Source organism: Lepus europaeus, chromosome 18, assembly GCF_033115175.1.
Source record: "Lepus europaeus isolate LE1 chromosome 18, mLepTim1.pri, whole genome shotgun sequence".
Taxonomy (NCBI): domain Eukaryota; kingdom Metazoa; phylum Chordata; class Mammalia; order Lagomorpha; family Leporidae; genus Lepus; species Lepus europaeus.
In genome coordinates, this window is record NC_084844.1 from 51,803,560 (window position 1) to 51,830,170 (window position 26,611).

At 51.4% G+C, this 26,611-nt stretch overlaps 1 protein-coding gene across 2 annotated transcripts in view; it reads left to right on the top strand.

Annotated features, from left to right (window-relative positions):
* The window catches only part of DNAH2 (dynein axonemal heavy chain 2), a 117,208-nt gene that overhangs the window by 55,382 nt on the left and 35,215 nt on the right, over positions 1–26,611 (top strand). For both annotated transcript variants that reach the window (XM_062216438.1, XM_062216439.1), the window contains 27 exons: positions 41–144; positions 2,576–2,732; positions 2,878–2,960; positions 3,085–3,265; positions 3,625–3,763; positions 6,283–6,500; positions 6,728–6,829; positions 7,521–7,646; positions 7,946–8,056; positions 8,369–8,557; positions 8,966–9,069; positions 9,168–9,357; positions 10,172–10,352; positions 11,086–11,213; positions 11,570–11,722; positions 11,959–12,084; positions 16,579–16,797; positions 16,987–17,104; positions 17,325–17,461; positions 18,381–18,518; positions 18,612–18,770; positions 20,853–21,005; positions 21,175–21,266; positions 21,577–21,775; positions 21,925–22,149; positions 24,527–24,631; positions 26,343–26,531. In XM_062216438.1, coding sequence (XP_062072422.1) covers positions 41–144; positions 2,576–2,732; positions 2,878–2,960; positions 3,085–3,265; positions 3,625–3,763; positions 6,283–6,500; positions 6,728–6,829; positions 7,521–7,646; positions 7,946–8,056; positions 8,369–8,557; positions 8,966–9,069; positions 9,168–9,357; positions 10,172–10,352; positions 11,086–11,213; positions 11,570–11,722; positions 11,959–12,084; positions 16,579–16,797; positions 16,987–17,104; positions 17,325–17,461; positions 18,381–18,518; positions 18,612–18,770; positions 20,853–21,005; positions 21,175–21,266; positions 21,577–21,775; positions 21,925–22,149; positions 24,527–24,631; positions 26,343–26,531 — 4,026 coding nt within the window. The remainder of the gene's footprint in view (positions 1–40; positions 145–2,575; positions 2,733–2,877; positions 2,961–3,084; positions 3,266–3,624; positions 3,764–6,282; positions 6,501–6,727; positions 6,830–7,520; positions 7,647–7,945; positions 8,057–8,368; positions 8,558–8,965; positions 9,070–9,167; positions 9,358–10,171; positions 10,353–11,085; positions 11,214–11,569; positions 11,723–11,958; positions 12,085–16,578; positions 16,798–16,986; positions 17,105–17,324; positions 17,462–18,380; positions 18,519–18,611; positions 18,771–20,852; positions 21,006–21,174; positions 21,267–21,576; positions 21,776–21,924; positions 22,150–24,526; positions 24,632–26,342; positions 26,532–26,611) is intronic.

The window sequence follows — 26,611 nt, forward strand, 5'->3', positions numbered from 1 at the left end:
GGGTCTGGCCGGTCTTCTGACACCTCTCACTTTTACTCAGGACCGAAACTGGGAAATTATTGAAACCACTCGCTCCAAAATCGAGCAGTTCAAGAGGACCATGCCTCTCATCTCCGACCTGCGGAACCCTGCCCTCCGAGACAGGTGAGGCTGCTGCTCCCTCCTGGCGGCAGCTGCTCTGTCCCCTCCCAGGCTGTGCCACCACCCAGATCTTTCCATTCTCTCCCACTCAAGTACTCACAGTGGTCATAGCTCTCTTGCTCTCTGTCCACACACAAGTATCCCCACCACCACAAAGTTCTTTATCTTTTTAATTATTTATTTAAAAGGGGGAGCGAGAGAGTTCTTCTGTCTGCTGGTTTGTTCCCCAGATAGCCACAATGGCTGGAGCTGGGCCATGCCAAGATCCAGGATCTACATCTGGGTCTCCCGTGTGGGTGGCAGGGGCCCAAGCACTTGGTCCATCTTCTGCTGCCTTCCTAGGAGCGCTCTTAGCAAAGAGCTGGATTGGAAATAGAGCAGCTGGGACTCAAGCTGGCGCTCCAATATGGGATGCCAGAGTCCTGAGATACTTAAAATGCTTAACCTGCTGCGCCACAATGCTGGCCCCCTAAAATACTTTATTTTTACATTGACAAATTATATATATATATATATATATATATATATATATATTTCTGGTGTGTAGCATGCTGTTTTGAAATACGTATACATCATGGAACAGCTAAGTAGAGCTCATTAATATGCATTACCTCACACACTATTGTGGTGAGCACATTGAGGATCTACTCGGCGATTTTCAAGTAGGCAGTACAGCGTCATTGACTACAGTCACCGTGTTACACAGTGGCTGTCTTGGACTTCCTCCTCCTGTCTAGCTGAAGTTTCATACCCTTGACCAATATCTCCCCAACAGCCCTGCTTTCCACCTCATTCTACCCTCGCTTTTGTGAGTTTGACTTTTTCAGTGCCATGCAGCATTTGTCCTTCTGTGTCTGACTGATGTCACTTAAGAGAATGTCGTACAGGTTCATCCGTGCTATTGCAAATGACAGGGTTGCCAGCGTGGTGCCTACCCCACCCTTACCTCGTCTGCTCATGCACTGAGGACAGTTGAGTGGCTCTGTGGCTCTGCTGTTGTGCCCAGTTGTGCAGTGGACACGGGGTGCACACATCACACCTGCTGCTGTCACCTGGCACCATGTTGGATTCTTCTTGACCGTGTTCTCTGTCTCCTGCCCTGGCGCCTCTCCTGTCTACTTTATGTTGCCTATGATGGCTAAATCCAATGTCTTTTGCCATAACAAAGGCTTTTTTTTTAATGTAGCTGAAAATATGACTTTCTTTCTCTATGGTTTTTGCTTCTGAGGCTTGTTTAAGACCTTCCTCATCAAAGTCTTTTTTAAAAATATTTATTTATTTGTTCGAAAGTCAGAGTTACAGAGAGGGGTTGGGGAAAGAGACAGAGATCTTCCATCTGCTGGTTCACTCTCCAAATGACCACAATGGCTGGGGCTGCCCAGGCCAAAGCCAGGAACCAGGAGCCAGGAGCTTCATCTAGGTCTTCCACCTGGGTGGCAGGGGCCCATACACTTGGGCTATCTTCCACTGCTTTCCCAGGCCATCAGCGGGGGAGTGGATTGAGAACAGGGCAGCTGGGATGTGAACTGGTGCTCTATGGGATGCTGTCATCCCAGGCAGTGGCTAGACCCAGGATACCATAATGCTCCAACACCAGCCCCCTCCCGCCCCTTCCCCCAAAGTTCCACGTTCCTTCTCTCCATTATTTCCTCTAATACTCTTCCTTTGTGTTGTGCAAGTTTAACTCTTTTGATGCATCTGGCATTTATTATAGGATCCAGGAGACACTGCAAACCATTGGGGCATGGAATAAAGTATTTTAGAGGCCGGCATTGTGGTGTAGTGGATAAAGCCGCCACCCGCAATGCGTGCATCCCATATGGGCCTGACCCAGTGCTGGTCATTGTGGTCATCTGGGGCGTGAACTAGCAGATGGAAGATCTCTCTCTCTAACTCTTTCAAATAAATAAGTAAATCCTTAAAAAAATAAAGTATTTTATAAGTGGTGTTTGAATTGCTGCCTATCCATTTGGGAGAAAATAGTTGTACTTCTTTTGCATTGCCTCCAGTGTAATGTTGCTGGCAGAGTTCCATAGTTTACATGGCAAAGTCTAACCTAACCACTTTATTCAATTAAAGTCTTAACATCTTTAAGCCTCAGTTTCCTCATCTATAAATGGGGTGATAATGATTGCTAAGTTATGGAATAGTTATGGGAATTAGAATGCTTCGTGGTAGAACACTTAGCTCAGAGCATGCTCTGTAGGAAACCTACAATAAAACTGTGTTTGGGTGCATATCTGTCTCAACTCCCTCTCAGAGAATCAATTCCTGGAGGGCGTCCCCTCAATCTTTGTACCTCTCGTGGTGCCCAAGATTGCAGCTGAGAGCCTGTTTAGTAAAATTTGTCGGGTCATGACTCCGAGGGAGGGCGCGTAGGGAGCAATGCCCTGGCGTCTGGTCCTCTGATCTGATCTCCTGTCCCTGGCTGCAGGCACTGGGACCAAGTCAGGAATGAGATTCAACGGGAGTTTGATCAGGAATCTGAAAGCTTCACCTTGGAGCAGATTGTCGAGCTTGGGATGGATCAGCATGTGGAGAAAATTGGGGAGATCTCTGCCTCGGCAACCAAAGAGCTGGCCATAGAACTGGTAATGGCACAGCCCCCACCTCCCGCATTGCCTGGCCTCCTGGAGTCCAGCCTTCCAGCTGTCCACCGCCTGGTGGCCCAGCCATCTCCTCTTCTCTTTGTGGGCTAGATACCTGATCGTCACGTCCCCTGCCTTCCCTCCTCAGGCGTTACAGAACATTGCCAAGACCTGGGATGTGACACAGCTAGACATAGTGCCCTACAAGGATAAGGGCCATCACCGGATCAGGTAGAAGAGGAACCCAGGCCTCGAGAGGAGAGGAGGGCAGGGCCATATGACCTGGGTTGCAGAGGAGGGACCAACGTTTGGTTGGATGGGGATGGGACTATGATTTTGACTTCTTATGCCCCAGAGGTACAGAAGAAGTTTTCCAGGCACTGGAAGACAACCAGGTGGCCCTGTCGACCATGAAGGCATCTCGTTTCGTCAAAGCCTTTGAGAAGGACGTGGACCACTGGGAACGCTGCCTCTCCCTCATCCTGGAGGTTATTGAGATGGTGCTCACGGTACAGCGCCAGTGGATGTATCTTGAGGTCAGAATTCAGTGCCTGAGCCCTTCCTACTTCCCGCTGCCGCTCCTTTATTTTCTGAGGACCGGCGACACATTTGCCCTGTCGTCAGCCTCCCTTTACCACTTTTGCAGTCACTTTTCATCCGTGACCCAGCCATCCGACCCTTGGGTGCCCTCCCTGATCAGCCTCTGCTCTTCCCTGATTCTCATTCCATTTTTCTTCTTGACCCAGGGACCCAGCCTCCCAATCCCAACTTCCCTTGGACATCTTGGCCTTTGGCTTCTGATGTGTTCTATCTTCTACCCAGCTGTCAGCTCAGACCCCGAGAGCAGTGGGGGATGTGGGAGAAGCAGCCTCTCACCCTGATTCTTGGCCCTCAGAATATCTTCCTGGGAGAGGACATCCGCAAGCAGCTGCCCAACGAGTCAGCCTTGTTTGACCAGGTCAACAACAACTGGAAGTCCATCATGGACCGGATGAACAAGGACAACAATGCTCTCCGGAGCACCCACCACCCAGGTCAGAACCCCACGCTTCTGGCCCTGACATTGGTACTACAGATACATGAAGTCAGGGCCACATGCTTCCATTGTTAAAACACTAACTGTTGCACATGGCTGTTGTAATACTTGCCATCACTGTTGCCCCTTCTAAGCATTAAATAATTATTCAGTTAGTTAAATTCGGCAAATACCTGAGTAGAGAATAACCCAGTGGTTAAGGCCATGGGATATAGAATCAGAATGGAGTTCAGACTCTGACTCAGGCCTGACTGTGTGCTCCTGGGCAGCTTGCTTCCCCCATGTGACAGCCTGCTCATCTCTAGTAGGGAGTTGGTGGTAGCTCCTTCCCCAGGTTTTTGTGAGGATTGTCAAGGAGTGCAGGACACCCACAGGACAGGGTCTGACATCAGGTTAGTACTCCATTAACAGCCTTGTGTCTCAGCAAGCCCTGGCTAAGGAGATGTGCTCTCTAGCAATTCACTGAATGTGCACATTTGTGCAAGAATACAAGTAAATGAGATACCACAAATAAAGAGCTCATCACATGCAATGGCGCCAGGGAAGCCACTATTATCATTATATTGGCTTTATTGGGGATAATATCTAGTCTTTATTGGAGATACTTTGGTAGGTATGGAGGTGGGGTAGGGATGGGGAAGAGAGGGATGAGTGGAGAGATGGACTCACAGTGAGGCCTGGCTGGCTAGGGTAGAGTCAGGGACCCGTGCTTGCCGATGGGCATCTAACATGGGAATTCTGAGGACAAGAGACTGAGAGCTTCTTTGTTTTGCCTAGGGCTGATCTAACAATTCTTCATTTTCCCCAAAGCCTGGAATATACACATAAAACTTAAAAACATTGCTCTGATAGTGTGTAACTGTATGATATGCAAAGCTGGGTGTCAACAAGTGATAATATTGAAGATAACTGGCAAAAATGATATTTTAGAACAACTTGAAGCAAAATTATAAAAACCATTACCCCTTTGTTGAATGGACAAAACAAATCCATCTTGTCCACAGTTACTGAGATTCCCTGAGATACCTAGGGGTCACTCAAGTAGTCACTCAAAGGCTCCAGCAACCAAAGACTCTGTGTTGAAGACTTGAGGGTCACCTCAGATTTCACACTTGTGAGCATCCGTGTTCTCTTCAGAAAGCTAGAAACTGAGGGGCTGGCATTGTGGCATAGCAGACGAAGCCTCCTGTGATTTCAGCATCCCATATAAGTGCCAGTTTGAGTCCTGGCTGCTCCACTTCTGTTCTAGCTCCCTGCTAATTGCCTGGGAAGAGCAGTGGAAGATGGCCCAAGTATTTGGGACCCCTGCGCCCACATGGGAGACCTGGAAGAAGTTCTGAGCTCCTGCCTTGGGCCTGGCTTAGACCCAACTATTGCAGTCATTTGAGGAGTGAACCAGCAGATAGAAGATCTCTCTCTCTCTCTCTCTCTCTCTCCTCTAATCAAGACCTAAGGCCATTGGGATGTTGGCTGAAGGAAACTAAGATTGCTGAGAATGTTGCAAATATGAATGCATTTCATTTTTTAAAAGATTTATTTATTTGAAAGGCAGAGTTAGAGAGAGGGATATCGTCCATCTGCTGGTTCACTCCCCAAATGGCTGCAATGGTCAGGGCTGGACCAGGCTGAAGATAGGAGCCTGGAACTCTATCTAGGTCTCTCACGTGGGTGTCAGGGGCCCAAGCACTTGGACCATCTTCCACTGCCTTCTTCCAGGAGCATCAGCGGGGAGCTGAATATGAAACAGAGCAGCTGGGATTCAAACCGGGGTTCTTATGGGTTGGTGGCATCACCAGCAATGGCTTAACCTGCTGCACCACAATGCTGGACCCAATACATTTTACTTACTGTCTCATATTGCTCTTTGAGGTGAGTCAGGTTGCCATTTTACAGCCAACAAAGTCAGTGAGGTTGATTGACATACTAGGGAGCAAAGTCCTTGTCATTTAGATGGCTGCCTTCCCCGCCCAGGCTCATGCTCTTCTTGCTTTGTCATGCAGGACACTGGTGACCCCGTCATTGCAGATCTCTGCCATGTGCATGTGAAATGTATTTAAATCTACTGTCTTAACTTGTTAGATTGTATACATGCAGATTAAAGTCTAATTTTCAGAAGCTGTTGGGCTGACCTGTGAAGCCCTACATTCTTAGATGGCATGAGACTGATACTTCCAAAGGCTGATGGGAGATGGGGCTATATGAACAAAATCATATATGATGCATAATTAACCTATAAACTATAACATGTACAGTGTTCATCTATAGTGTGTATAATGGATACTTATAGAAGAATTAGTGAAGAGAGTGGGACAAGTGTGATGGAAGGGTTGGAGGTACTTCTCTGCTCCCTCCCAAATCCTTGTGACAGTCTGCACCCCAGCACTCAAGAGTTGGTAAAGTAGAAACATCTGGGGACTCCAGATCCGCAGGGCTTTGGCACACAGCTTCTGCACCTGCCCAGGTGGTGATCTGATGGTCAAAAGGCCATCAGGTGTCATTCATTGCTCTCCTCTGCAGGCCTCCTGGACAAATTGACAGAAATGAACACAATCCTGGAAGACATCCAGAAGTCTCTGGATATGTATTTGGAGACGAAGCGCCACATCTTCCCCCGCTTCTACTTCTTGTCTAATGATGACCTGCTGGAGATTCTGGGCCAGTCCCGCAACCCAGAGGCTGTGCAGCCACACCTCAAAAAATGCTTTGACAACATCAGACTGCTGAAGATCCAGAAGGTCCGCAGTGGGGCTGTGGTGGGGGGAGGGCAAGGAAGAGATGGACCCATGCCCTCCCAACAGGAGGGTGGTGTCAATGAGCGGCTCTGGAACCTAGAACTTCTTGAGGGTTGGTAATATCGCGAGGAGGGGAAAGGAGCAGAGATTACCCTCAAAAGGCCCAAATACTTCTAAGCAGATAGCAAGAGGAGGCAGGCAAAGCCATTCATAGCTTCTCTCTTCTGCAGGCCGGGGGACCCAGCAGCAAGTGGGAAGCCGTGGGGATGTACTCAGGCGACGGCGAGTATGTGGACTTCCTCCACCTTGTACTTTTAGAAGGCCCTGTGGAGGTGAGTGGTGAGGGTCTAAGAACCAAGCTGGTTCTTCCTCCTTTTAGAAAGTTCAGCCAGCGCCGCGGCTCAATAGGCTAATCCTCTGCCTGTGGCGCCGACACACCGGGTTCTAGTCCCGGTCGGGGCGCCGGATTCTCTCCCGGTTGCCCCTCTTCCAGGCCAGCTCTCTACTGTGGCCCAGGAGGGCAGTGGAGGATGGCCCAAGTGCTTGGGCCCTGCACCCCATGGGAGACCAGGAGAAGCACCTGGCTCCTGGCTTCAGATCAGCGCGGTGCGCCAGCTGTGGTGGCCATTGGAGGGTGAACCAATGGAAAAAGGAAGACCCTTTCTTTCTGTCTCTCTCTCTCACTGTCCACTCTGCCTGTCAAAAAAAAAAGAAAGAAAAGAAAGTTCACTTGGCTTTGTGAAGAGGGAACATCTCTGGGAAGGAAGATTGGTTGCTTTTTTCCCCTCCCACCTGCCATTCCTGACAACTATAACCTCTGCCTTGTACCCGTTGCCTTTGGGAAACCATACGATTTGCCTGCTAGTCCCCCACTGCTCTCAGGGGCCTGTACCACCTTTGTCCAGTTCTTGCCTTTTTCTTGAAGCCAAAGCCCTGGAGTCCTGTTTCCTGAGTACCTTTCCTTTGGAAGACCTAGGCTCTGATCCCGAGGCTGAGCCAACCTGTTCTTTCACCTCCCCCTAGTCCTGGCTTGGCGACGTGGAACGGACCATGAGGGTGACCCTGCGGGACCTTCTCCGGAACTGCCGCCTGGCTCTCAAGAAGTTCCTCAACAAGAGAGACAAATGGGTGAAGGAGTGGGCTGGCCAGGTAGGCTGGGAATGGGGCAGCAAGAAAGATGGCACCAAGAGGGAGCAGTGCACAGAAAGACAGGGCCTTGATCTTTACAAAGTGCAGATTTCTCACTCTTTTTCTAGACTGTGGCTTTGGTACTCCGCTTGCCATACCCTGAGCTCCTGACCTGAGCCTCATGCCCCATCCCTTACAACAGATTAGGTGTAGCGAGAGATGCCTCCATAGCACCTAATCGTGGGGAAGCTGCACTTGGGATCTGGGCTGTGTGGGTGTCCAGGGCAGGGCTTTGGCATACAGCTTCTGCACCTGCCTAGGTGGTGATCACTGCCAGCCAGATCCAGTGGACAGCTGATGTCACCAAGTGCCTGATGACAGCCAAGGAGCGGGGAGACAAGAAAATCCTCAAGGTCATGAAGAAGAAGCAGGTGGGGAACTCAGCAGACGTGGGATCAGCCTGGAGTTAGAACTCGGAGGAGGGGTGATTTGTTAGGGACAGAATTGGAGGGAAGCTGATGGCAAAGGGTCAGGTTGAGGAGCTTTGCGATGGAAGCCAGAGAAGAAAGTCTGGGGCGCAGCAGAATTATGTTTTCCTGTACCGACGCTGGGTGTCGAGAGTTGCAGTGGGTATGATCAGCAGTGACTGGTGTCGAATGAAAGTAACGTTAGGTTGGGTTGTGCTATGGTTAGGTTTTGGTGGCATTGCTCCGTCTGCTCTCCTCGACGGCGTCTTCCCACAGGTGTCAATACTCAATAAGTACTCAGAAGCCATCAGGGGGAACTTGACCAAGATCATGCGGCTTAAAATTGTGGCTCTGGTGACGATAGAGATCCACGCCCGGGATGTCTTGGAGAAGCTCTACAAGAGTGGCCTCATGGACGTCAACTCCTTTGACTGGCTTAGCCAACTTCGGTTCTACTGGGAGAAGGTGCTGGACGGGCTAATTCCCCATTCTGTTCCCCCCAAACTGGATCCTAATGCTTTAATTAAATCCGTGCTCTCTAACTACAGTGATATCCTATCTGACCCGTAGTCTGTCACAGCATCCCAGCCGACTTCTTGACTCTGTCCCAGTTCCTCAATCAACAGTGATAAGGCATTGTTCCGGTCAGGGCTCACTCTGTGTGTCACTTGATGAGGACTCAAAAAACAGTCACCAGGCAGCAGTGTCATCCATCTTGGCTGTAAACTCTTCCTTCCATCTAGCTCTCAAACCAAACTCCCGATCTTCCACCTGCACCCTCCTTTCCCTTCCTGAGCCCTTCTCTCAGCCATTTTCCCAGCCCTCTCTGTTCCTCCAAGCCCGCCCCTTTCTCGTTCTGCCCTGTCTCCCCAGGATCTCGATGACTGTATGATCCGTCAGACCAACACACAATTCCAGTACGGCTACGAGTATTTGGGCAACTCCGGGCGGCTGGTCATCACGCCCCTGACAGACAGGTCCACCACAGGGGATGAGTGAGGTGGTTGGGGTAGGGGCAGCAGGGGCTGAGAGGAGGCTGTGGGAGGCCGACTCGGGTCCTGTCCTCAATTCTCAGGTGTTACATGACACTGACCACGGCGTTGCACCTGCATCGAGGAGGCTCCCCTAAAGGTCCAGCAGGCACAGGAAAGACCGAGACCGTCAAGGACCTGGGCAAGGCCCTTGGCATATACGTCATCGTGGTCAACTGCTCTGAGGGCCTGGACTACAAGTCCATGGGCCGAATGTACTCAGGCCTGGCCCAAGTGAGTGCCCTGCCTCCCTGTCCCAGAGACCCCTTAAATATCAAATTCCCAGATATTGGGCGGAGCTTTGGAGCTTACAACGTTGCATCACCTCAGGTGATTCTTGCATTCAGGGAAGTCTCTTCACCCACCTGAGCTTCAGGTCGCTCATTTGCCAAATCAGACAGTTGGGTAAGGCTCAAGGAAGGTCCTGGACACAAACTGTCTGACACTCAGTGCTTCCCCCCACACACGTGTTCTCCAGGCCAGTCCCTTTCCAGCCCATCTCTTTTCTAGAGCTGTCCCCCACTGGTCGGAAGCTCTGGACAGAGCCACCGTAGTGCCACTCTGGTGCCCTTCTCCCCACTGCCCTAGAGGCCACTTGCATATCAAAGCATATTTTTTTAAAAGATTTATCTTATTTATTTGAAAAGCAAAGTAACAGAGAGAAAGGGAGAGACAGAGAAAGCAAGAGAGCTACCATCTGCTGATCACCCCCCAAATGGCCGCAGTTGGCCAGGGCTGGGCCAGACTGAAGCCAGGAATCTGAAGCTCCATCCGGGTCTCCCATGTGGGTGGCAGGGGCCCTAGTAGTTGGTCCGTCTTTTGCTGCCTTCCCTGGCACACTAGCAGAGAGCTGGATGGGAAGCAGGGCAGCTGGGACTCGAAGCCGCGCTCCAATGTGGGATGCCAGTGTTGTAGGTGGCGGCTTCACCTGCTGTGCCACAGTGCTGGCCCTCAGCGCTAACAGATTTTAAGGAAGAGTGTATTACTCATGCTCTCCAGTATCTTGGGGCGCTTCTCTTGCTCCCAGCCACTCTGCTCCCTCCCACAGACTGGCGCCTGGGGCTGCTTCGATGAGTTCAATCGCATCAACATCGAGGTGCTGTCAGTGGTGGCCCAGCAGATCCTGTCCATCCTGTCCGCCTTGACTGCTGGCCTCACTCGCTTCCATTTTGAGGGCTTTGAAATCAATCTGGTGTGGTCCTGCGGGATCTTCATTACCATGAATCCCGGTAGGTGGTAGGGAGGAGATGGTGCTCTCCCGGGGAGAACTGAGTATCCGGGGCAAATGGCCACATATCCTCCCCTTCCCCCTCCCCTGCCAAAGTATTCAGCCAAGAGAAATCTGGTGGGAGGTAGCAAAGGGTGAGGGAAGGCTAAGCAGTTTCTGGGAGAAGGGGAGGCTCTTACTGTTCTCTCCAAGGGGGTTAATGACCACCTGGGTGTACATATGTAGCCCTATTTTTAAGGTACCCAGAATTCTGGTCCTCCTGCCCCTCCCCCTTTTGGGAGACTAGGAGCATCTCCCTCAAGTGTGGGGCCTAAGATCTGTCATTGACGTCCCTAGGAGCAGCTGTGGGGGAAAGGTCTAGAAATGCAGCACAGGCATATGAAAGGGTTTAGGTTCGGAGGAATCAGAGAGACAGCTGTGATTTCTGTTAGGACTGGCGTGAGTTATACATAGAACCGGAAGCAATGGGAAATTGATGGCTCTGTGATTTCAGCTTGGAACTGGGCCACATAGAAAGTACGGAAAGGACCAGAAACGGGGAAAGAAGACCACAATGGAAAGGGAAGAGCCAGGCCTGAGATGAGAAAGGAAGTGATGTTGGAGTCAGAGCAGGGAAACGTCCAGCATGGAGCTGGGGTGGGGGGCGGGGGTGGGACTGACTGGGAAGTGGGTTTGGGAAAAGGAGTCAAGACGAGGACACGTGTGGACTCTGAACGGACGGCGTTGTTTCCCAGGCTATGCTGGCCGCACGGAGCTCCCCGAGAACCTCAAGTCCATGTTCCGCCCCATTGCCATGGTGGTGCCCGATTCTACCCTTATTGCCGAAATCATTCTTTTTGGGGAAGGCTTTGGCAACTGCAAGGTAATCTGATAATGCATTTTATCCCATTGTTTTGTTGCCTATCCACAATTATTCCCTGAACAGAGTGCCCCCCGCACAAGGGCCTCACAATCAGATTACACTACAAAGAGCTTGGACTGTTGGCAGTAGGATGTGGAGGCAGGAAAAAGTCAAAGGAGGAAGGTGTCCCCACTGTGATGCCACGGGTCCATAATTTCACCAGTCGGGAGATCTTGGCGCTGGGTTGTCCACACAGCACCCCTGCTCAGTTGCTTCAGATCTGGGGACCTAGCTACTCGTATCCATCACCACCCTTGGATGAAGCAGAAGGATCTGGGGACAAATGAATGGTTCCCACCTCTGTTTCTGTTACGCAGATCCTGGCCAAGAAGGTGTACACACTTTACTCACTGGCCGTGCAGCAGCTCTCCAGACAGGATCACTATGACTTTGGCCTGCGTGCCCTCACCTCCCTCTTGCGCTACGCAGGCAAGAAGCGCCGCCTACAGCCTGACCTGACTGATGAGGAGGTAACCACAGACACAGCCCTTGGGGCTTAACCTCCACTGTCCCTGGTCCTACCCACTGTCACCAAGGTGTTTTGGATGCTTTCCTCCCAGATGGAGATGCCCACCCTCCTGTCTTGCCCCCTGTGTTGCCCAAGTTCTACCTGTTGTACCGCTTAAGACCAACTGTGGTATATCCCATTGTTCTTGGCTCCTGCACCTGAGGCTCAAGCCTGAGGCCTGTCTTTTTCCCCCTCCAGGTTCTGTTGCTGTCAATGAGGGATATGAACATTGCCAAGCTAACCTCGGTCGACGTGCCTCTGTTCAACGCCATCGTGCAAGATCTCTTTCCCAGCGTCGAGCTGCCTGTCATCGACTACGGCAAGGTATGTATTCCTCACTATCCTGCCTAACCTCATCTCTGAATGTGTGTCTGGGAACAGGAAGTGTGGCTTCCTCCCATTGTCCTGCCATCCACTAGCCATGACTGCGCGAGACGGTTGAGCTCTGTGGGCTTCCTTACCTATAAAACGATGCCGCCTACCCTCTGGCCACACTCACCCATCCCTGCTCACTCCCGTGCAGCAGTTCTCTGTCTTTACTGAAACCTTGAGCCCACTGGCCTTTCCACGTCCACATTACCCATTGCTTCTCCCCAGCCTCCACTTACCTCCTCACTGAGGGAGTCTGGAGGAGAGATTTCTAGTTCAGAGCAGAAGGGGAGTGGGGAGAAGGGGGCTTTTAGAAAGTTTAAGAACTTTCTTCTCCAGCAGTATGGTAATAACAGAGGCACCGTGAAAAATCTTTTCCACTGAAACTACTAAAACGCTGGCTAGAAACGTAAGATAGCATCTTTTCTGAATGCCTTGCTAAGCTGGCAAGAAAGAAGGAATTCGGGAGATGTGGGAGTAAAAGCAGAAATCCCGAGAGGGAAGTGAATGCCAAAGCTGGCTCTCTCCCTCGGAATTTTTGTCGAACTCGAGGCACTGCGGGTAGGAGAGAAAGCTGCCCAAATTTGGAGGTGTGGCAGAGAACCCAGCGCTGCATAACTCTCAGCCCAGAAGGGGCAACACCCTCAGTAGACGGGAAAACGTGAATTCCACCACGCAGAAGGCCAAATACAGTAAACAAGCTTGCTCTTCACATTTATTTATTTTATTTATAAGGGGTGGGAGCGAGAGAGAGAGACATCTCCCATCTGGTGGCTTACTCCCTAAATGACCCCAGCAGCCAGGACTGGGGCAGGCTGAAACAAGGAACCAGGAACTCGATCTGAGTCTCCCACGTGGGTGGCAGTGACCCAAGTCCTTGAGCCACCACCTGCCTCCTTCCAGGGTGCATCAGCAGGAAGCTGCAATGAAGATCAGAGCCGGGACTCAAATTCTGGCACCCTGCTGTGGGATTGGGCACCCCAAGTGACAGCCTAGCCACTGCCCCGAGTGCCTGCCAGCAACGCGTGCTTGTCTGACCTGTTACGATGGAAGAAAGGAGCAACCTCTCCTTTGAGACTTCCTGACCGCAAGCCAGCCCTCACAGGATTATAAATAATTCTGTGTCAAAACACAAATATCAAGCTTAGATTCTAATTTTCAACAGCATTAGGTTGTAAGTGACCCTGCGTGAATGATGGGGGTCAGTCTCTGGAGGACTGAAACTTCAACTTTTGCCTCCAAGAATTCCCACACATAAAAGTTCAAGGAAATGGGGGCAGGCGTTTTGCCTCTGGGGACACCTTTTGCCCACTGGTTAAGTCCCCTCTTGGGGCACTCACATCTCACATCAGAATGTCTGGTTCGTGTCCCATCTCCTCCAGTTCTGATCAGCTTCCTGCTAATGCACACCCTGGGAGGCAGAAGAACAACACACAGTGGAGTCAGATCCACGAAGACTTTAACTACTGAAACTATAGGCACAGATTTTAAAAATAGCTACACTGGGGCTGGCTGCTCAACTGGCTGCTCCTCTTCAGACCCGGCTCTCTGCTGGTGGCCTGGGAGGGCAGTGGAGGATGGCCCAAGTCCTTGGACCCTTGCACCCATGTGGGAGGCCTGGAGGAGGCTCCTACTCCTGGCTTCAGATCAGCGCAGCTCCAGCCATTGCAGCCATTTGGGGAGTGAACCAGTGGATGGAAGACCTCTGTCTCTGTCTCTCTCTCTCTCTGTGTCTGTAATTCTGCCTCTCAAATAAATAAATAAATAAATAAATCTTTTTTTAAAAAGCTATGTTTACCAGCTTTGGCCCCTGCCAAGAACCACTATGGACATTTGGAGAGTGAACTGGGAGATGGAAGCTCACTCGCTCACTCTCTTTCTCAAATAAATTTTTAAAAATTTAAAGTGGATTAAAACCTGCCACAACTAAGTAAAGTAGTTCATGAGGCACACATACACAAAATGATTGGGAGAATGGGAGAAGGATAGGCAAGTCTTAGGCACACGAAGAAAATGGATAGATTGTGGCCTAGTTAGCAAGCCTGAGCAGGCCGGAAGTGGGGAACACTGAAAGGCTGCCTTCACAGGGCCAACTAAGCATTTGTGGGGAGTAGGGGAGGGAGTGAAGGGGGCGTAACTGAAGTACAGAGGCAAAGACATTAGCTGGGCTGGATCTCTGGCTCTGCCTCTCTCTCTCTGGCCCTGCATGACTGCTCCTCCTGTACCCAGAAGGGAGACGGTGGGGCAAAACGCAGGCGTCTGGACCTGGCGACACCGAGTGCAGTCGGTGGAGCCCCATTGCAGGAGTCACAGGATGAGCCCTATTACAAGTGGGGATTAAGCGGACGTCTCCTCAGGGAATGCAGACCCCCTCAGTCTGCTTTCATCTTGCGGCTCCCAGAATGGGGGCAGCCAGACAGGCAGAGCTGGGGGACTTATCTCTGGGGAATCTGGCTGGCCGGAGAGGAGTGACTAAGACACAGACAACGGAAATGTCTCAGCAGAGGCCCAGGTCAGTCACCTACAGGGACCCTCAGAGCCCACAGGTTCCACCCACACACTCAGAGACTCCTTTTAGATTTTGGTCCCCTTGCCTTAATGTGAACAGAAGTCCATGGCTCTGTGGGTACTGAGGAAAAGCCTCCACTGTGAGAGAAGCCAAAACAAATAGGAAAAAGCAAGTGGGAGAAGACAGATAAAGGAGAGAGAAGAAAAAAAAAATTAGGTAAGTCCATCAGTAGTAATCTCACAGGAAAGATTAAGGTGCTGTACTTAGGAAGTGCTATTTAAAAAGGGGGTAGTCCCAGAGAATAGAGCAAAGGAGGAAAGAGGTAAGATTCAAAAGCCAGTACAGGAAAGATAATATCCAAATACCAGGAGTTTCAAAAAGTAGAAGCAGCACATGGCAGGAGTGGCATCAGTAATGAAACGGTTCAAGAAGAGCGCCCAGAGATGAAGAATGTGTTTCCGACGTGAAAGTGTCCACAAATGCATGCTGTCAGGGACAGCGTAAATCCTTACGAAGTCCTATCGCTGTGAAGTTTTAAAACACCAGGACACGGAGAAGATTAACAAGCTTCCAAAGAGAAAAGGCGGGGTGAGGGTGGGTGATTGGCACTGCGGTTAAGTTGCCACTCGGAACACCTGCCTGCCATGTTGGAGTTCAAGGCCCAGCTCCTGTGCTTACAGTACAGCTTCCTGCTCATGCACACCTTGGGAAGCAGCAGGTGACGGCCCAAGTGCTTGGGTCCCCACCACCCACAGGGGAGACCCAGATGGAGTTCACGGCGCTTGGCTTTGGAGTGGCCCAGCCCTGGCTGTTGTGGGCGTTTGGGGAATAAACCAGTGGAAGAAAGTTCTCTAGGTCTATCTGTCTCTCTGCCTTTCAAATAAAATGAAAATAAATGAGCAAATAAATAGTTTGAAAAACGTTTGAACCATACAATAACAATCTTGATATAGGTATCTATAGAAATTGAAGAATAACCACTGTTTTCCAAGCACGTATAGAATAGTTAGGAACATTGACTAGGTAGACTATAAGTCTGCCTCAAATAAATTTAAATAAATAAGTAATTGCCTAGAAATGGTTTAACTGTTACCAGATAACTATTTTTTTCTAAAGATTTATTTATTTATTTGAAAGTCAGAGTTACACAGAGAAGGAGAGGTAGGGGGAGAGAGAGAGAGGGGTCCTCCATCTGCTAGTTCACTCCCCAGTTTGCCACAATGGCTGGAGCTGTGCCAATCCGAAGCCAGGAACCAGGAGCTTCCTCCAGGTCTCCCACAGGGGTGCAAGGGTCCAAGGACTTGGGCTATCTTCTGCTGCTTTCCCAAGCCATAGCAGAGAGCTGGATCAGAAGTGGAGCAGCCAGGACTTGAACCAGTACCCATATATATGGGATGCCGACACTGCAGGCGGTGGCTTTACCTATTATGCCACAGCGACATCCCCAGATAACTATTAAAATGGTATTAGCAGCAACTAAGATCTGTAAGAGTGTATGCCATCCCTCTTACAGTCAATACCAATAAAAATCCATAGGTGAACTGACAAGGTCACGTGTTCTTAGCCATGTTCCTAGCACCCAGCACAGTGCTTAGCACCTACTGGGGAGACCTGATAAATATTTGCTGGATACTAATAGAGAAGATTTGTAAAATTCCATCTCAGAGATGGCGCAGACATGGACACGGAGGCTCAGAGGAGTGACTTGCTCTGGATGACGCAGCCGAAACCTGGGGAACCAGCCTGGCTGACTCCAGAGCCAGCCCCTTAACTCTGCAGCTGGCCAGTTTCCCCGTGAGCGAACACTGGCCAGAGTGCAGAGGGCCCTGGCGGCACCTTTATCAGTGTGCAGCGTCCTCCGCGGCGTTGGGGAGGTTTTGGAAGTCCTCTGGGGGCCACATCCTCTTTCTTCCATCCCTTTGCTCTTGCCCCTCCCACAGCTGCAGGAGACCATCGAGCAGGAGATTCGAGACATGGGCCTGCAGAGCACACCATTCACCCTCACCAAGGTCTTCCAGTTGTATGAAACCAAGAACTCCCGCCACTCCACCATGATCGTGGGCTGCACGGGCAGCGGCAAGACTGCCTCGTGGCGAATCCTACAGGCCTCCTTGTCCTCTCTGTGCCGCGCCGGGGACCCCAACTTCAACATCGTTAGAGTATGGAGTCGGGGCAGTGAGTCAGGCGGGTGGTGGACAAGGCTGCTTGGGTATCAGGGAGGGCCATGCCTGGTCCTCCTGGAGGCCTGGGAGAGATGAGACAGAGAAGCGCAAGTGCCCAAGAGGGGACTGGAGATAAAGGAGGCTCTGGGGATTTTTAATTACTTCTGTGTTTGTTTTTTTTTTTAGGAGTTCCCTTTGAACCCCAAGGCTTTGTCCCTTGGAGAACTCTATGGGGAATATGACCTGAATACTAATGAATGGACAGATGGCATCTTGTCCAGTGTCATGCGAACAGCATGTGCAGGTAGCCAAAGGGTCATGGGATAGGGGAGAGCAGATGCTTGAGTCTCCTAAGGAGATGGGGACCCTGGGGGTTGGAGGCCCAAAATTCGGGAGAGATGCTTGGGGCCTGGGGGGCACAAGGCAGCATACACAGCCTGCATCCCCATGGAACGTGTGTGTGTGTGTGTGTGTGTGTGTGGCAGTGAGACAGTAAGTTTCCTGATTGTCCATCTCCTGCTCAGATGAGAAGCCAGATGAGAAGTGGATCCTTTTCGATGGGCCTGTGGACACTTTGTGGATCGAGAGCATGAACTCTGTCATGGACGACAACAAAGTGTTGACCCTCATCAATGGCGAGCGCATCGCAATGCCTGAGCAGGTAAGGGGTGCAGCCAGGTACCCAGGACCGAGGCGTGGGCCGGGGACTGGGGCAGGAGCCCCAGAAGTCTAAGGGAAGAGTAAGTTCCATCAGAGAGCTGAGGAGGAGGGTGCCCGGATCCAGAGAGAGCTGTGACTGAAGGGGAAAATGCTTTGCCAACCTTGGGTGTTGAAAACGATGGTGCAGAAAAGAACTTTGTGTCCCAGGAAGCCCCGTGTTGGCTCGGGTGGCCATCCTCAGCCTCACCGCCGCTGCCACCTGAGGCATGGCCTTCATTTGTGACAACAGCCAGGGTATGAATTCAGAGGCTGTGGAGCCCACTCCCTTCCACCCACTCAGTGCGAGCGAGAGTGATTTTTCATAAGCATAATCTTGAATAGGCTCTAATTTCTTTTAAAGACCAAACTGTTCATAAACCTCGAATCTATTCTTTTTGCCATGCTTTGTACTTGACGGAAGCATTGCAGGGCGTCAGACTCTGGAGTCTATTTTTTATAGATGGGGAAGGGCAGAGAGCAAGGCAAAATTCTTTTTTTTTTTTTTTTTTTTTTTTTGACAAGCAGAGTGGACAGTGAGAGAGAGAGAGATAGAGAGAAAGGTCTTCCTTTTTGCCGTTGGTTCACCCTCCAATGGCCGCCGCGGTAGGCGCGCTGCTGCCAGCGCACCACGCTGATCCGATGGCAGGAGCCAGGTGCTTCTCCTGGTCTCCCATGGGGTGCAGGGCCCAAGCATTTGGGCCATCCTCCACTGCCTTCCCAGGCCACAGCAGAGAGCTGGCCTGGAAGAGGGGCAACCAGGACAGGATCGGTGCCCCGACCGGGACTAGAACCCGGTGTGCCGGCGCCGCAAGGCGGAGGATTAGCCTAGTGAGCCGTGGCGCCGGCCTCAAGGCAAAATTCTGACCAGAGTACATCCTTAGGTGTCTCTCCTGTTCGAAGTGGAGAACTTGGCGGTGGCCTCTCCAGCCACTGTGTCTCGCTGCGGGATGGTCTACACTGACTACGTTGACCTGGGCTGGAAGCCCTATGTCCAGTCATGGCTGGAGAAGAGGCCAAAGGTACGAAGGGAATTGAGGACGGGAACATAGCCAGGTGGCCTGCAGGCCCCCTGAGTGAGTAAATGAAGAGCCTCCTTCTTAACTCCCCCACAGGGTGAGGTGGAGCCCCTGCAGCGCATGTTCGAGAAGTTCATCAACAAGATCTTGGCCTTTAAGAAGGACAACTGCAATGAGCTGGTGCCACTCCCCGAGTACAGTGGCATCATCTCACTCTGCAAGCTGTACTCAGCCCTGGCCACACCAGAGAATGGGGTGAGGGGAACCCCCCAGGACCAGGGCCGGGGAGGGCTCATACCCTCATGGGGACAACCTTAGGGCACAAGCGCGTTTGAGAAATGGTTTGAAGGCTCGAGTAGAGCAGACACTCCAAGACACACTGGAGGCAGTGGTGTGTGTGTGTGTGTGTGTGTGTGTTGAGTTGGAAGGCCAGACTGGCTATTGTACATTAAATGTAGTACCCACTTGGGCTCACTGTAATTCCCATCCATATTTTGGGAGCTGAGAACAGTACACTTGTGTCTGCCTTCACCATCCCTTTGAAACAGGGACACCAGGTCTTGATATACATGAGGCCTCACAATCTATTTTAGCTGGAAGTAGTTCCCAGTCTCTTCGGATAAGGGGTTTTAGAAAATTTCAAATTAATTAATGTTTAGGAAAAATTTTGTTCAGTTCAGAATTAAGGGGTAAAGACCAAAAATTTTTTGTTGGTGGTGTTTAGATTAAATCAATGCCTAGAGCAGTAGGCATTTGGCATACTAGGATACCACTTGGGATGCTCCCATCCCTTACCTCAGAGTGCCCGGGTCTCAGTCCAGCTCAGCTTCCAATGCCTGCTTCCTGCTACTGTGCACTTGGCGGGGATCAGCAGGTGATGGCTCAAGTACTTGGATCTCTGCCACCCACGTGGGAGACCTGGATTGAGTTCAGGGCTCCTGGGTTCAGCCTGGCCCAGTCTGGGCTGTTGAGGGCATGTGGGGAGTGAACCAGTAGATGGCTGATCTCTGTGTGTCTGTCTTTCTCTGTCTGTCTTCATCTTTCAGCCTTTCAAACAAAATGAAAAATAAATTTCAAAAAAAATAGCACACCATATGCCACAAGATGCTTGTTAAATAACAATGTGTTTTGAGTTTTATATCGTTACATGTTGATTCATTTCATTGCTTTAATGGCTGTGCCAGAGATCTTCATTCATTTTATGAACAAAGTACATGAATTTCAAAGTATTTTTACACCAAAATAAACTTATCTTTACATAAGGACAAGCTCCCTAAGAGCTGGCGCTACCCTCCGAAGTTTTAAAGACATTTTAGAAGTCCCTCCACTTTACTGTCCTCGAGAGAACACTATATCCTATTTTTCCATCTCTCTCATTTTTCTGTGGTTACAAACCAGTCACCAGGAGTGTCCCTGTCCCTGTCTCCTTGAGCCCCCTTGGCAGGCAGGCCTAGGGTGGGGGGCCGAGGGCAGCTGCATCATTGTGACCAGGCAGAGAGGAAGCTTGGGGAAACTGCCAAGCTTCAAGTTCTCAGTTTATCTAAATCTTTCAGGAGGTTGTTCGTCAACATGCACGTTCTATTTATTTATTTATTTCAAAAATTTTGTGTATTTTGTTTGGAAAGCAGAATTACAGAGACAGGGAGAGAGACAGATCTTCCATCTGCTGGTTCACTCCCCAAACAGCCGCCATGGTCAGGGCTGGGCCAGACCAAAGCAAGGGGCCTGGAATTCCATCCAGGTCTCACATGTGGGTGGCAGGGACCCAAGTACTTGGGCCGTCTTCCACTGCTTTCCCAGTCGCATTAGCAAGGGGGCTGCCTTGGAAGTAGAGCAGCACTTTTTTTTTTTTTTTTTTTTGACAGGCAGAGTCGACAGTGAGAGAGAGAGACAGAGAGAAAGGTCTTCCTTTGCCGTTGGTTCACCCTCCAATGGCCGCTGCGGCTGGCGCGCTGCGGCCGGCACACCGCGCTGATCCGATGGCAGGAGCCAGGTGCTTCTCCTGGTCTCCCATGGGGTGCAGGGCCCAAGCACTTGGGCCATCCTCCACTGCACTCCCTGGCCTCAGCAGAGAGCTGGACTGGAAGAGGGGCAACCGGGACAGAATCCGGTGCCCCGATCGGGACTAGAATCCGGTGTGCCGGCGCCGCAAGGCGGAGGATTAGCCTATTGAGCCGCGGCGCCGGCCGGAGCAGCACATTATAATTTTAAAAAGCAGCCACGTGGTTTTCTGGTCAGACCCAGGGAAGGAAGTCTCTAGGCTGTGGCAGTGACCTCTGCTGTCCAGTAGATCCCTCCAGCTCTCAAAGGCCCTTCTTCGCCTCTTCTTGCATCTAGGTGAACCCAGGGGATGGTGAGGTCTACACCACCATGGTTGAGATGATGTTTGTGTTCAGCATGATCTGGTCTGTGTGTGCCTCTGTGGATGAAGACGGCCGCAAGAAGATCGACAGTTTCCTCCGAGAGATCGAGGGCTCCTTTCCCAACAAGGTCAGGGCCCTCGAGCCCACCTGTCCAGTTTGTCCTATTTTTCCCTGTTGCTCAGTGTCTGCCGCCCACCCAGCTCTCTTCCTTCCACCTGATGGGCTGCGAGCCCCTCTCCTGGCCTGGGGAGAGCTGGAGGAAGGCACTGGTGACCTGACACCCTTGCCCTCCGTAGGACACAGTGTACGAGTATTTTGTGAACCCCAAGATGCGGAGTTGGACGTCGTTTGAAGACAAGCTCCCCAAGAGCTGGCGCTACCCTCCGAAGTGAGAATGGGGTCCAGGACGAGGACAGGGTTTGGGACAGCAGTAATGGGAGACACGGCGAACCTGAAGGGACCCAGAAGTGGCAGTGGGTGCTTCTGGAGGAGAGAGGGGTCTCGAGTACAAGAGACGGGATCCAGAGCACCCGGGGCAGGGTTCTGAAGGAGAATGGCTGAGCCCCAGCCCCCAGGAAGGCCGGGTCGGTGATTGGATGGTGGTGACATTGGAGAAAGACAAACACCAAGGGGAAGGGTGAAGCGGGAGCTGGGAGGGGTGGATGGGCTGGTGATCCCCGCTTCCTTTGCTCCCCAAGTGCCCCTTTCTACAAGATCATGGTGCCCACTGTGGACACTGTTCGCTACAACTACCTGGTGAGCACCTTGGTGGCCAACCAGAATCCTGTCCTGCTGGTGGGGCCCGTGGGGACTGGAAAGACCTCCATAGCCCAAAGCGTCCTGCAGTCCTTGCCCTCCAGCCAGTGGTCGGTGCTCATCGTCAACATGTCTGCACAGGTGTGTTGGGCCCCTTGCCTGGCCATCTCCTCCCCGGCCCTCCCTCCCTTCTGCTGTCCCCTGGGGCTCAACTGCCTGGCCGACGCTCCTCTCTGAATCCCTCTTTCTCCTGGGGGATCCAAGACTTCCTTCTGTGCCTCTCCCACCAGACCACATCCAACAACGTGCAGAGCATCATTGAGAGCAGGGTGGAGAAGCGAACCAAGGGGGTCTATGTGCCGTTCGGGGGCAAGAGCATGATCACCTTTATGGATGACCTGAACATGCCAGCTAAGGACACATTCGGCTCCCAGCCACCCCTGGAGCTGATTCGCCTCTGGATTGACTATGGCTTCTGGTATGACCGCTCGAAGCAGACCATCAAGTACATCCGGGTGAGTATTCAAGAGCCCCCACTCCACTGGGACCCCACGTCCTAGTTCTACAATCCTATAACTCCTCTCTGCACAGCACTGCCCTGCCTCTTCCCTGGTACCCAGACTCTGGCCCCTATGTTGTCAACTCCCATTAGTAACTCTTCATTCTCACTGACCTTTGTGGCCCAAGGATCCTTTCCCCCAACCTGCACTTCTGTTCCAGGCCTCTCAGCCCTCGCTCACAGGTGGGCCCACTCTTCCCCTAGAACTGCCTGGGAGGCCAGGGTCCACAACCACACAGGCCGGGTCTTCCTGCCTCCTGTTGCCACTGTGACTGCCTCCACGGTGCCAGGCCTGGCTCTTCTGGTGGGTGGGGTTCCTGGGCATCCGGTTTGTTTCTCCTCTTTAATCACTGGGCAGCAGCCACTCCAGCGTGACTTATGGGGTGCCCATCTGTCTGGCACTCTGTATCCCAAACTCACCTACTACCACACTCACAGGTTACTGAGAGCACAAAAATGCACATACACGTATAAACAAATTGAAAAGGAAAATAGAGAGAGAATATCTGGAAGATGCAATCAAATTGGTTTTTTACTTACTGATTTTTTTTAAAGATTTATTTATTTATTTGAAAGGCAGAGAGAGAGAGAGAGGTATCTTCTATCTACCAGTTCACTCCACAAATGGCCATAAGCTAGGAGCCCAGAACCCTGCCTAGGTCTTCCCTTGGGTCCAGGGGCCCGAGTACTTTGGCCATCTTCTGTTGCCTTCCTGGCACTTTTTTGGGGAACTGGATCAGAAGGGAGCAACTGGGACTAGAACCAGTGCTCATAAGGGATGCTGGCATCTTGGGCAGTAGCTTAACCTGCTGTGTCACAATGCTGGTCTCCACTTACCTGTGTTTTCTAATTTGAATCCATGGATTATGGTAAGAAAATAAAGACAAATATATCAGGGCCAGCGCTGTGGCGCAGCGGGTTAAAGCCCTGGCCTGAAGTGCCGACATCCCATATAGGCGCTGGTTTATGACCCAGCTGCTCCTCTTCCGATCCAGCTCTCTGCTGTGGCCTGGGAAAGCAGTAGAAGATGGCCCAAGTCCTTGGACCCCTGCACCTGTGTGGGAGACCTGGAAGAAGCTCCTGGCTCCTGGCTTTCGATCATCGCAGCTCCAGCCTTTGTGACCATCTGGGGAGTGAACCAGCGGAGGGAAGACCTCTCTCTCTGTCTCTACCTCTCTCTGTAACTCTGTCTTTCAAATAAAATAAAAAACAAATATATCATTTTAATAATTTTTTTAAAGATATTCATTTATTTGAAAGGCAGAATTACAGAGAGGCAGAGAGAGAGAGAGAGAGAGAGAGAGAGAGAGAGAGAGAGAGATCTTCCATTTGATGGTTCACTCCCCAAATGCCCGCAATGGCTGGACCTAGGCCAATCTGAAGCCAGGAGCTTCTTCCAGGTCTCCCACAGGGGTACAGGGGCTGAAGCATTTGGGCCATCCTCTGCTGCTTTCCCCAGCCATAGCAGAGAGCTGGATCAGAAGTGGAGTTTCCAGGACTTGAACTGGCGCCCATATGGGATGCTAGCGCCATGGGTGGAGGCTTAGCCTACTGTGCCACAGTGCCGGCCCCCATTTTAATAATTCTTACAAGGAATCCTCTTGTCCTCTCCTCTTCAGCTGCCTCTGCCCCGCTGTTCCATGCTTCCCCTGCTGACACTGTCCCTGTCCCTCCCTGCGTCTCTCCAGCCACTATCTTTCTCCCTACTCCTTTTGCAACCTCCCTGTTTCTCTTTAATATTTTATCCAAAAAGTTAAAATGGAGGCTGGCGCCGTGGCTTAACAGGCTAATGCTCTGCCTTGCGCTGTTGGCACACCGGGTTCTAGTCCCAGTAGGGGCGCTGGATTCTATCCCGGTTGCCCCTCTTCCAGGCCAGCTCTCTGCTATGGCCCCGGGAAGGCAGTGGAGGATGGCCCAAGTCCTTGGGCCCTGCACCCGCATGGGAGACCAGGAGAAGCACCTGGCTCCTGGCTTCGGATCAGCGCGGTGCGCCGGCCGCGGCGGCCATTGGAGGGTGAACCAACGACAAAAAGGAAGACCTTTCTCTCTGTCTCTCTCTCTCTCTCACTATCCACTCTGCCTGTCAAAAAAAAAAAAAAAAAAAAAAAAAAAGTTAAAATGGAGCTAAATGGACGCCCAGGAATTGTGCATCATTAGGGGTGCAGGGTGACATTTCAGTGCGTGGGATCCTTAGGGCAGGGCCACTGGCATGGCCATCACCCCACACACTCCTTTCTTTGTATGGGGAGCATTCAGAATCCTCGCCCCCAGCTCCTGTGACGCCTCCTCCCGTTTCTCCACTACTTCATCTCCTCTCCCATCTTCTTCTCCAGGACATGTTCCTGATGGCTGCCATGGGCCCCCCTGGCGGGGGGCGGACCATCATCTCCTCGCGGCTGCAGAGTCGCTTCAACCTCATCAACATGACCTTCCCCACGGTGAGGGTCTCATGGGGGCTGCTGGGAGGGGCTCCCAGAGAAGGAGGGGGCAGGTCAAGGAGGGGACGGAGGGATGCCGAGCTGAGTTGCATGCAAGGGAGCTGAACGCCACGGCAGTGGGACTGTCTGTAGGAGCCCTTGTCAAATCCTGATCTAGGGTAGCTGCACTTGGGAAAGGCGGCTTGCTGGCCTTGGAATGTAAAGCTCTGTGGTCCCAATGGATGGACCGTGGTGGGGCCCAAGCAGACTAAGGAACCGAGATCCAACAAAGCTGGGAGCCAAAGCCACGCCAGGATGCTCACTCCAGCGCAGAATTTAAGGGGCCGTCAAGAAAAGTCAGTCATCAGGAAAAAGGATTTTTTATTTTTTAAAAGATTTATTTATTTGAAAGACAAAGTGTTGATGTGTGTGTATGTGAGTGTGTGTGTGTGTGTGTGTAAGAGAGAGAGAGGGAGAGAGAGAGAGAGAGAGAGCAAGCTTCCGTCTGCTGGTTCACTTCAAACGGCACAACAGCCAGGACTGGGAGAGACCAAAGCCAGCAGCCAGGAACTCCATCCTGATGGCAGGGGCCAAGTACTTGGGCCGTCTTCTGCTGTCTTTCCAGGCGCATTAGCAGGAAGCTGGATAGGAAACAGGGACTCAAACTGGCACTCTGATATGGGATGAGAGCTTTGCAAGTATGTGGTGGCTCAACCCACTGCACTATATGCTAATCTCAAGAAATACCATTTCAATGTGATATTAAAAACATTAGAGGGGGGCCCACGCTGTGGCTCACTAGGTTAATCCTTTGCCTGCAGTGCCAGCATCCCATATGGGCACCGGGTTCTATTCCCAGTTGCTCCTCTTCCAGTCCAGCTTTCTGCTGTGGCCCAGGAAAGCAGTGGAGGATGGCCCAAGTGCTTGGGCGCCTGCACCCACATGGGAGACCAGGAGGAAGTACCTGGCTCTTGGTTTCGGATCGGCACAGCGAGCCAGCTGTAGCAGCCATTTGGGGGGTGAACCAACAGAAGGAAGACCTTTCTCTCTGTCTCTCTCTCTCTCACTGTCTATCTGTCAAAAAAAACAAAAACAAAAACAAAAAACCTTACAGGTAGATGTTTAGCTTAGCAGTTAAGATGTCCATGTCCACATTGGAGTGCCTTGGTTTGATACCTGGCTCTGGCTCCTGACCCTGGGAAGCAGCAGTGATGGCCCAAGTATTTGGATCCCTTCTACCCACTTAGGAGAACTGGCCTGAGTTCCTGGCTCCCAGCTTCAGCCCTGGTCCAGTCCTGGACATTGTGGGCATCTGGAAAGTGAACCAGCAAAGGAGAGCTCTGTCTCTGTCTCTCAAATAAATAAACAAAAAATTTTAGTCCGATAATGCCAAAAATTACCGATAAGCAAATACCAAAGTTGTAAATGAGTAGAAGATCATTACAATGCAGGGTGATATTGGAGCCTGAGGCAAAAGGAAAAATCCATAACACTGATCCAGTCTTTATTTAAATGTTTGTATTTGCTCATCATGGGTTGTTTACATTAATTTTGATTTTAAAATGTTCCATTAAAATATTGTTGCTGTTGGCTTCTGATTTTTTTTTTTTTTTTTTGGTGCCCTTAAATCTTGCCCATGAGTCAAGCTCTTCAACCCCCTTGCTCTCCTCCTGGCCCCGGCTGAAAGACTGAGGGGGGGCCTTGGAGAGTGAGTGTGAGGGCCTGTTTCCAGGAGTCCCAGATCACCCGCATCTTTGGCACCATGATCAATCAGAAGCTCCAGGACTTTGAGGAAGAGGTGAAGCCCATCGGGAACGTGGTGACCGAGGCCACCCTGGACCTATACAACACCGTGGTGCAGCGCTTCCTGCCCACGCCCGCCAAGATCCATTACCTGTTCAACCTTCGCGACATATCCAAGGTGAGAGTCCGTCTGACCTTGCCCCTTTTGCCTGGCGTGGCCTCCCTGGAGGCATTCGCTTCTTCTCCAAATGAGCCTGA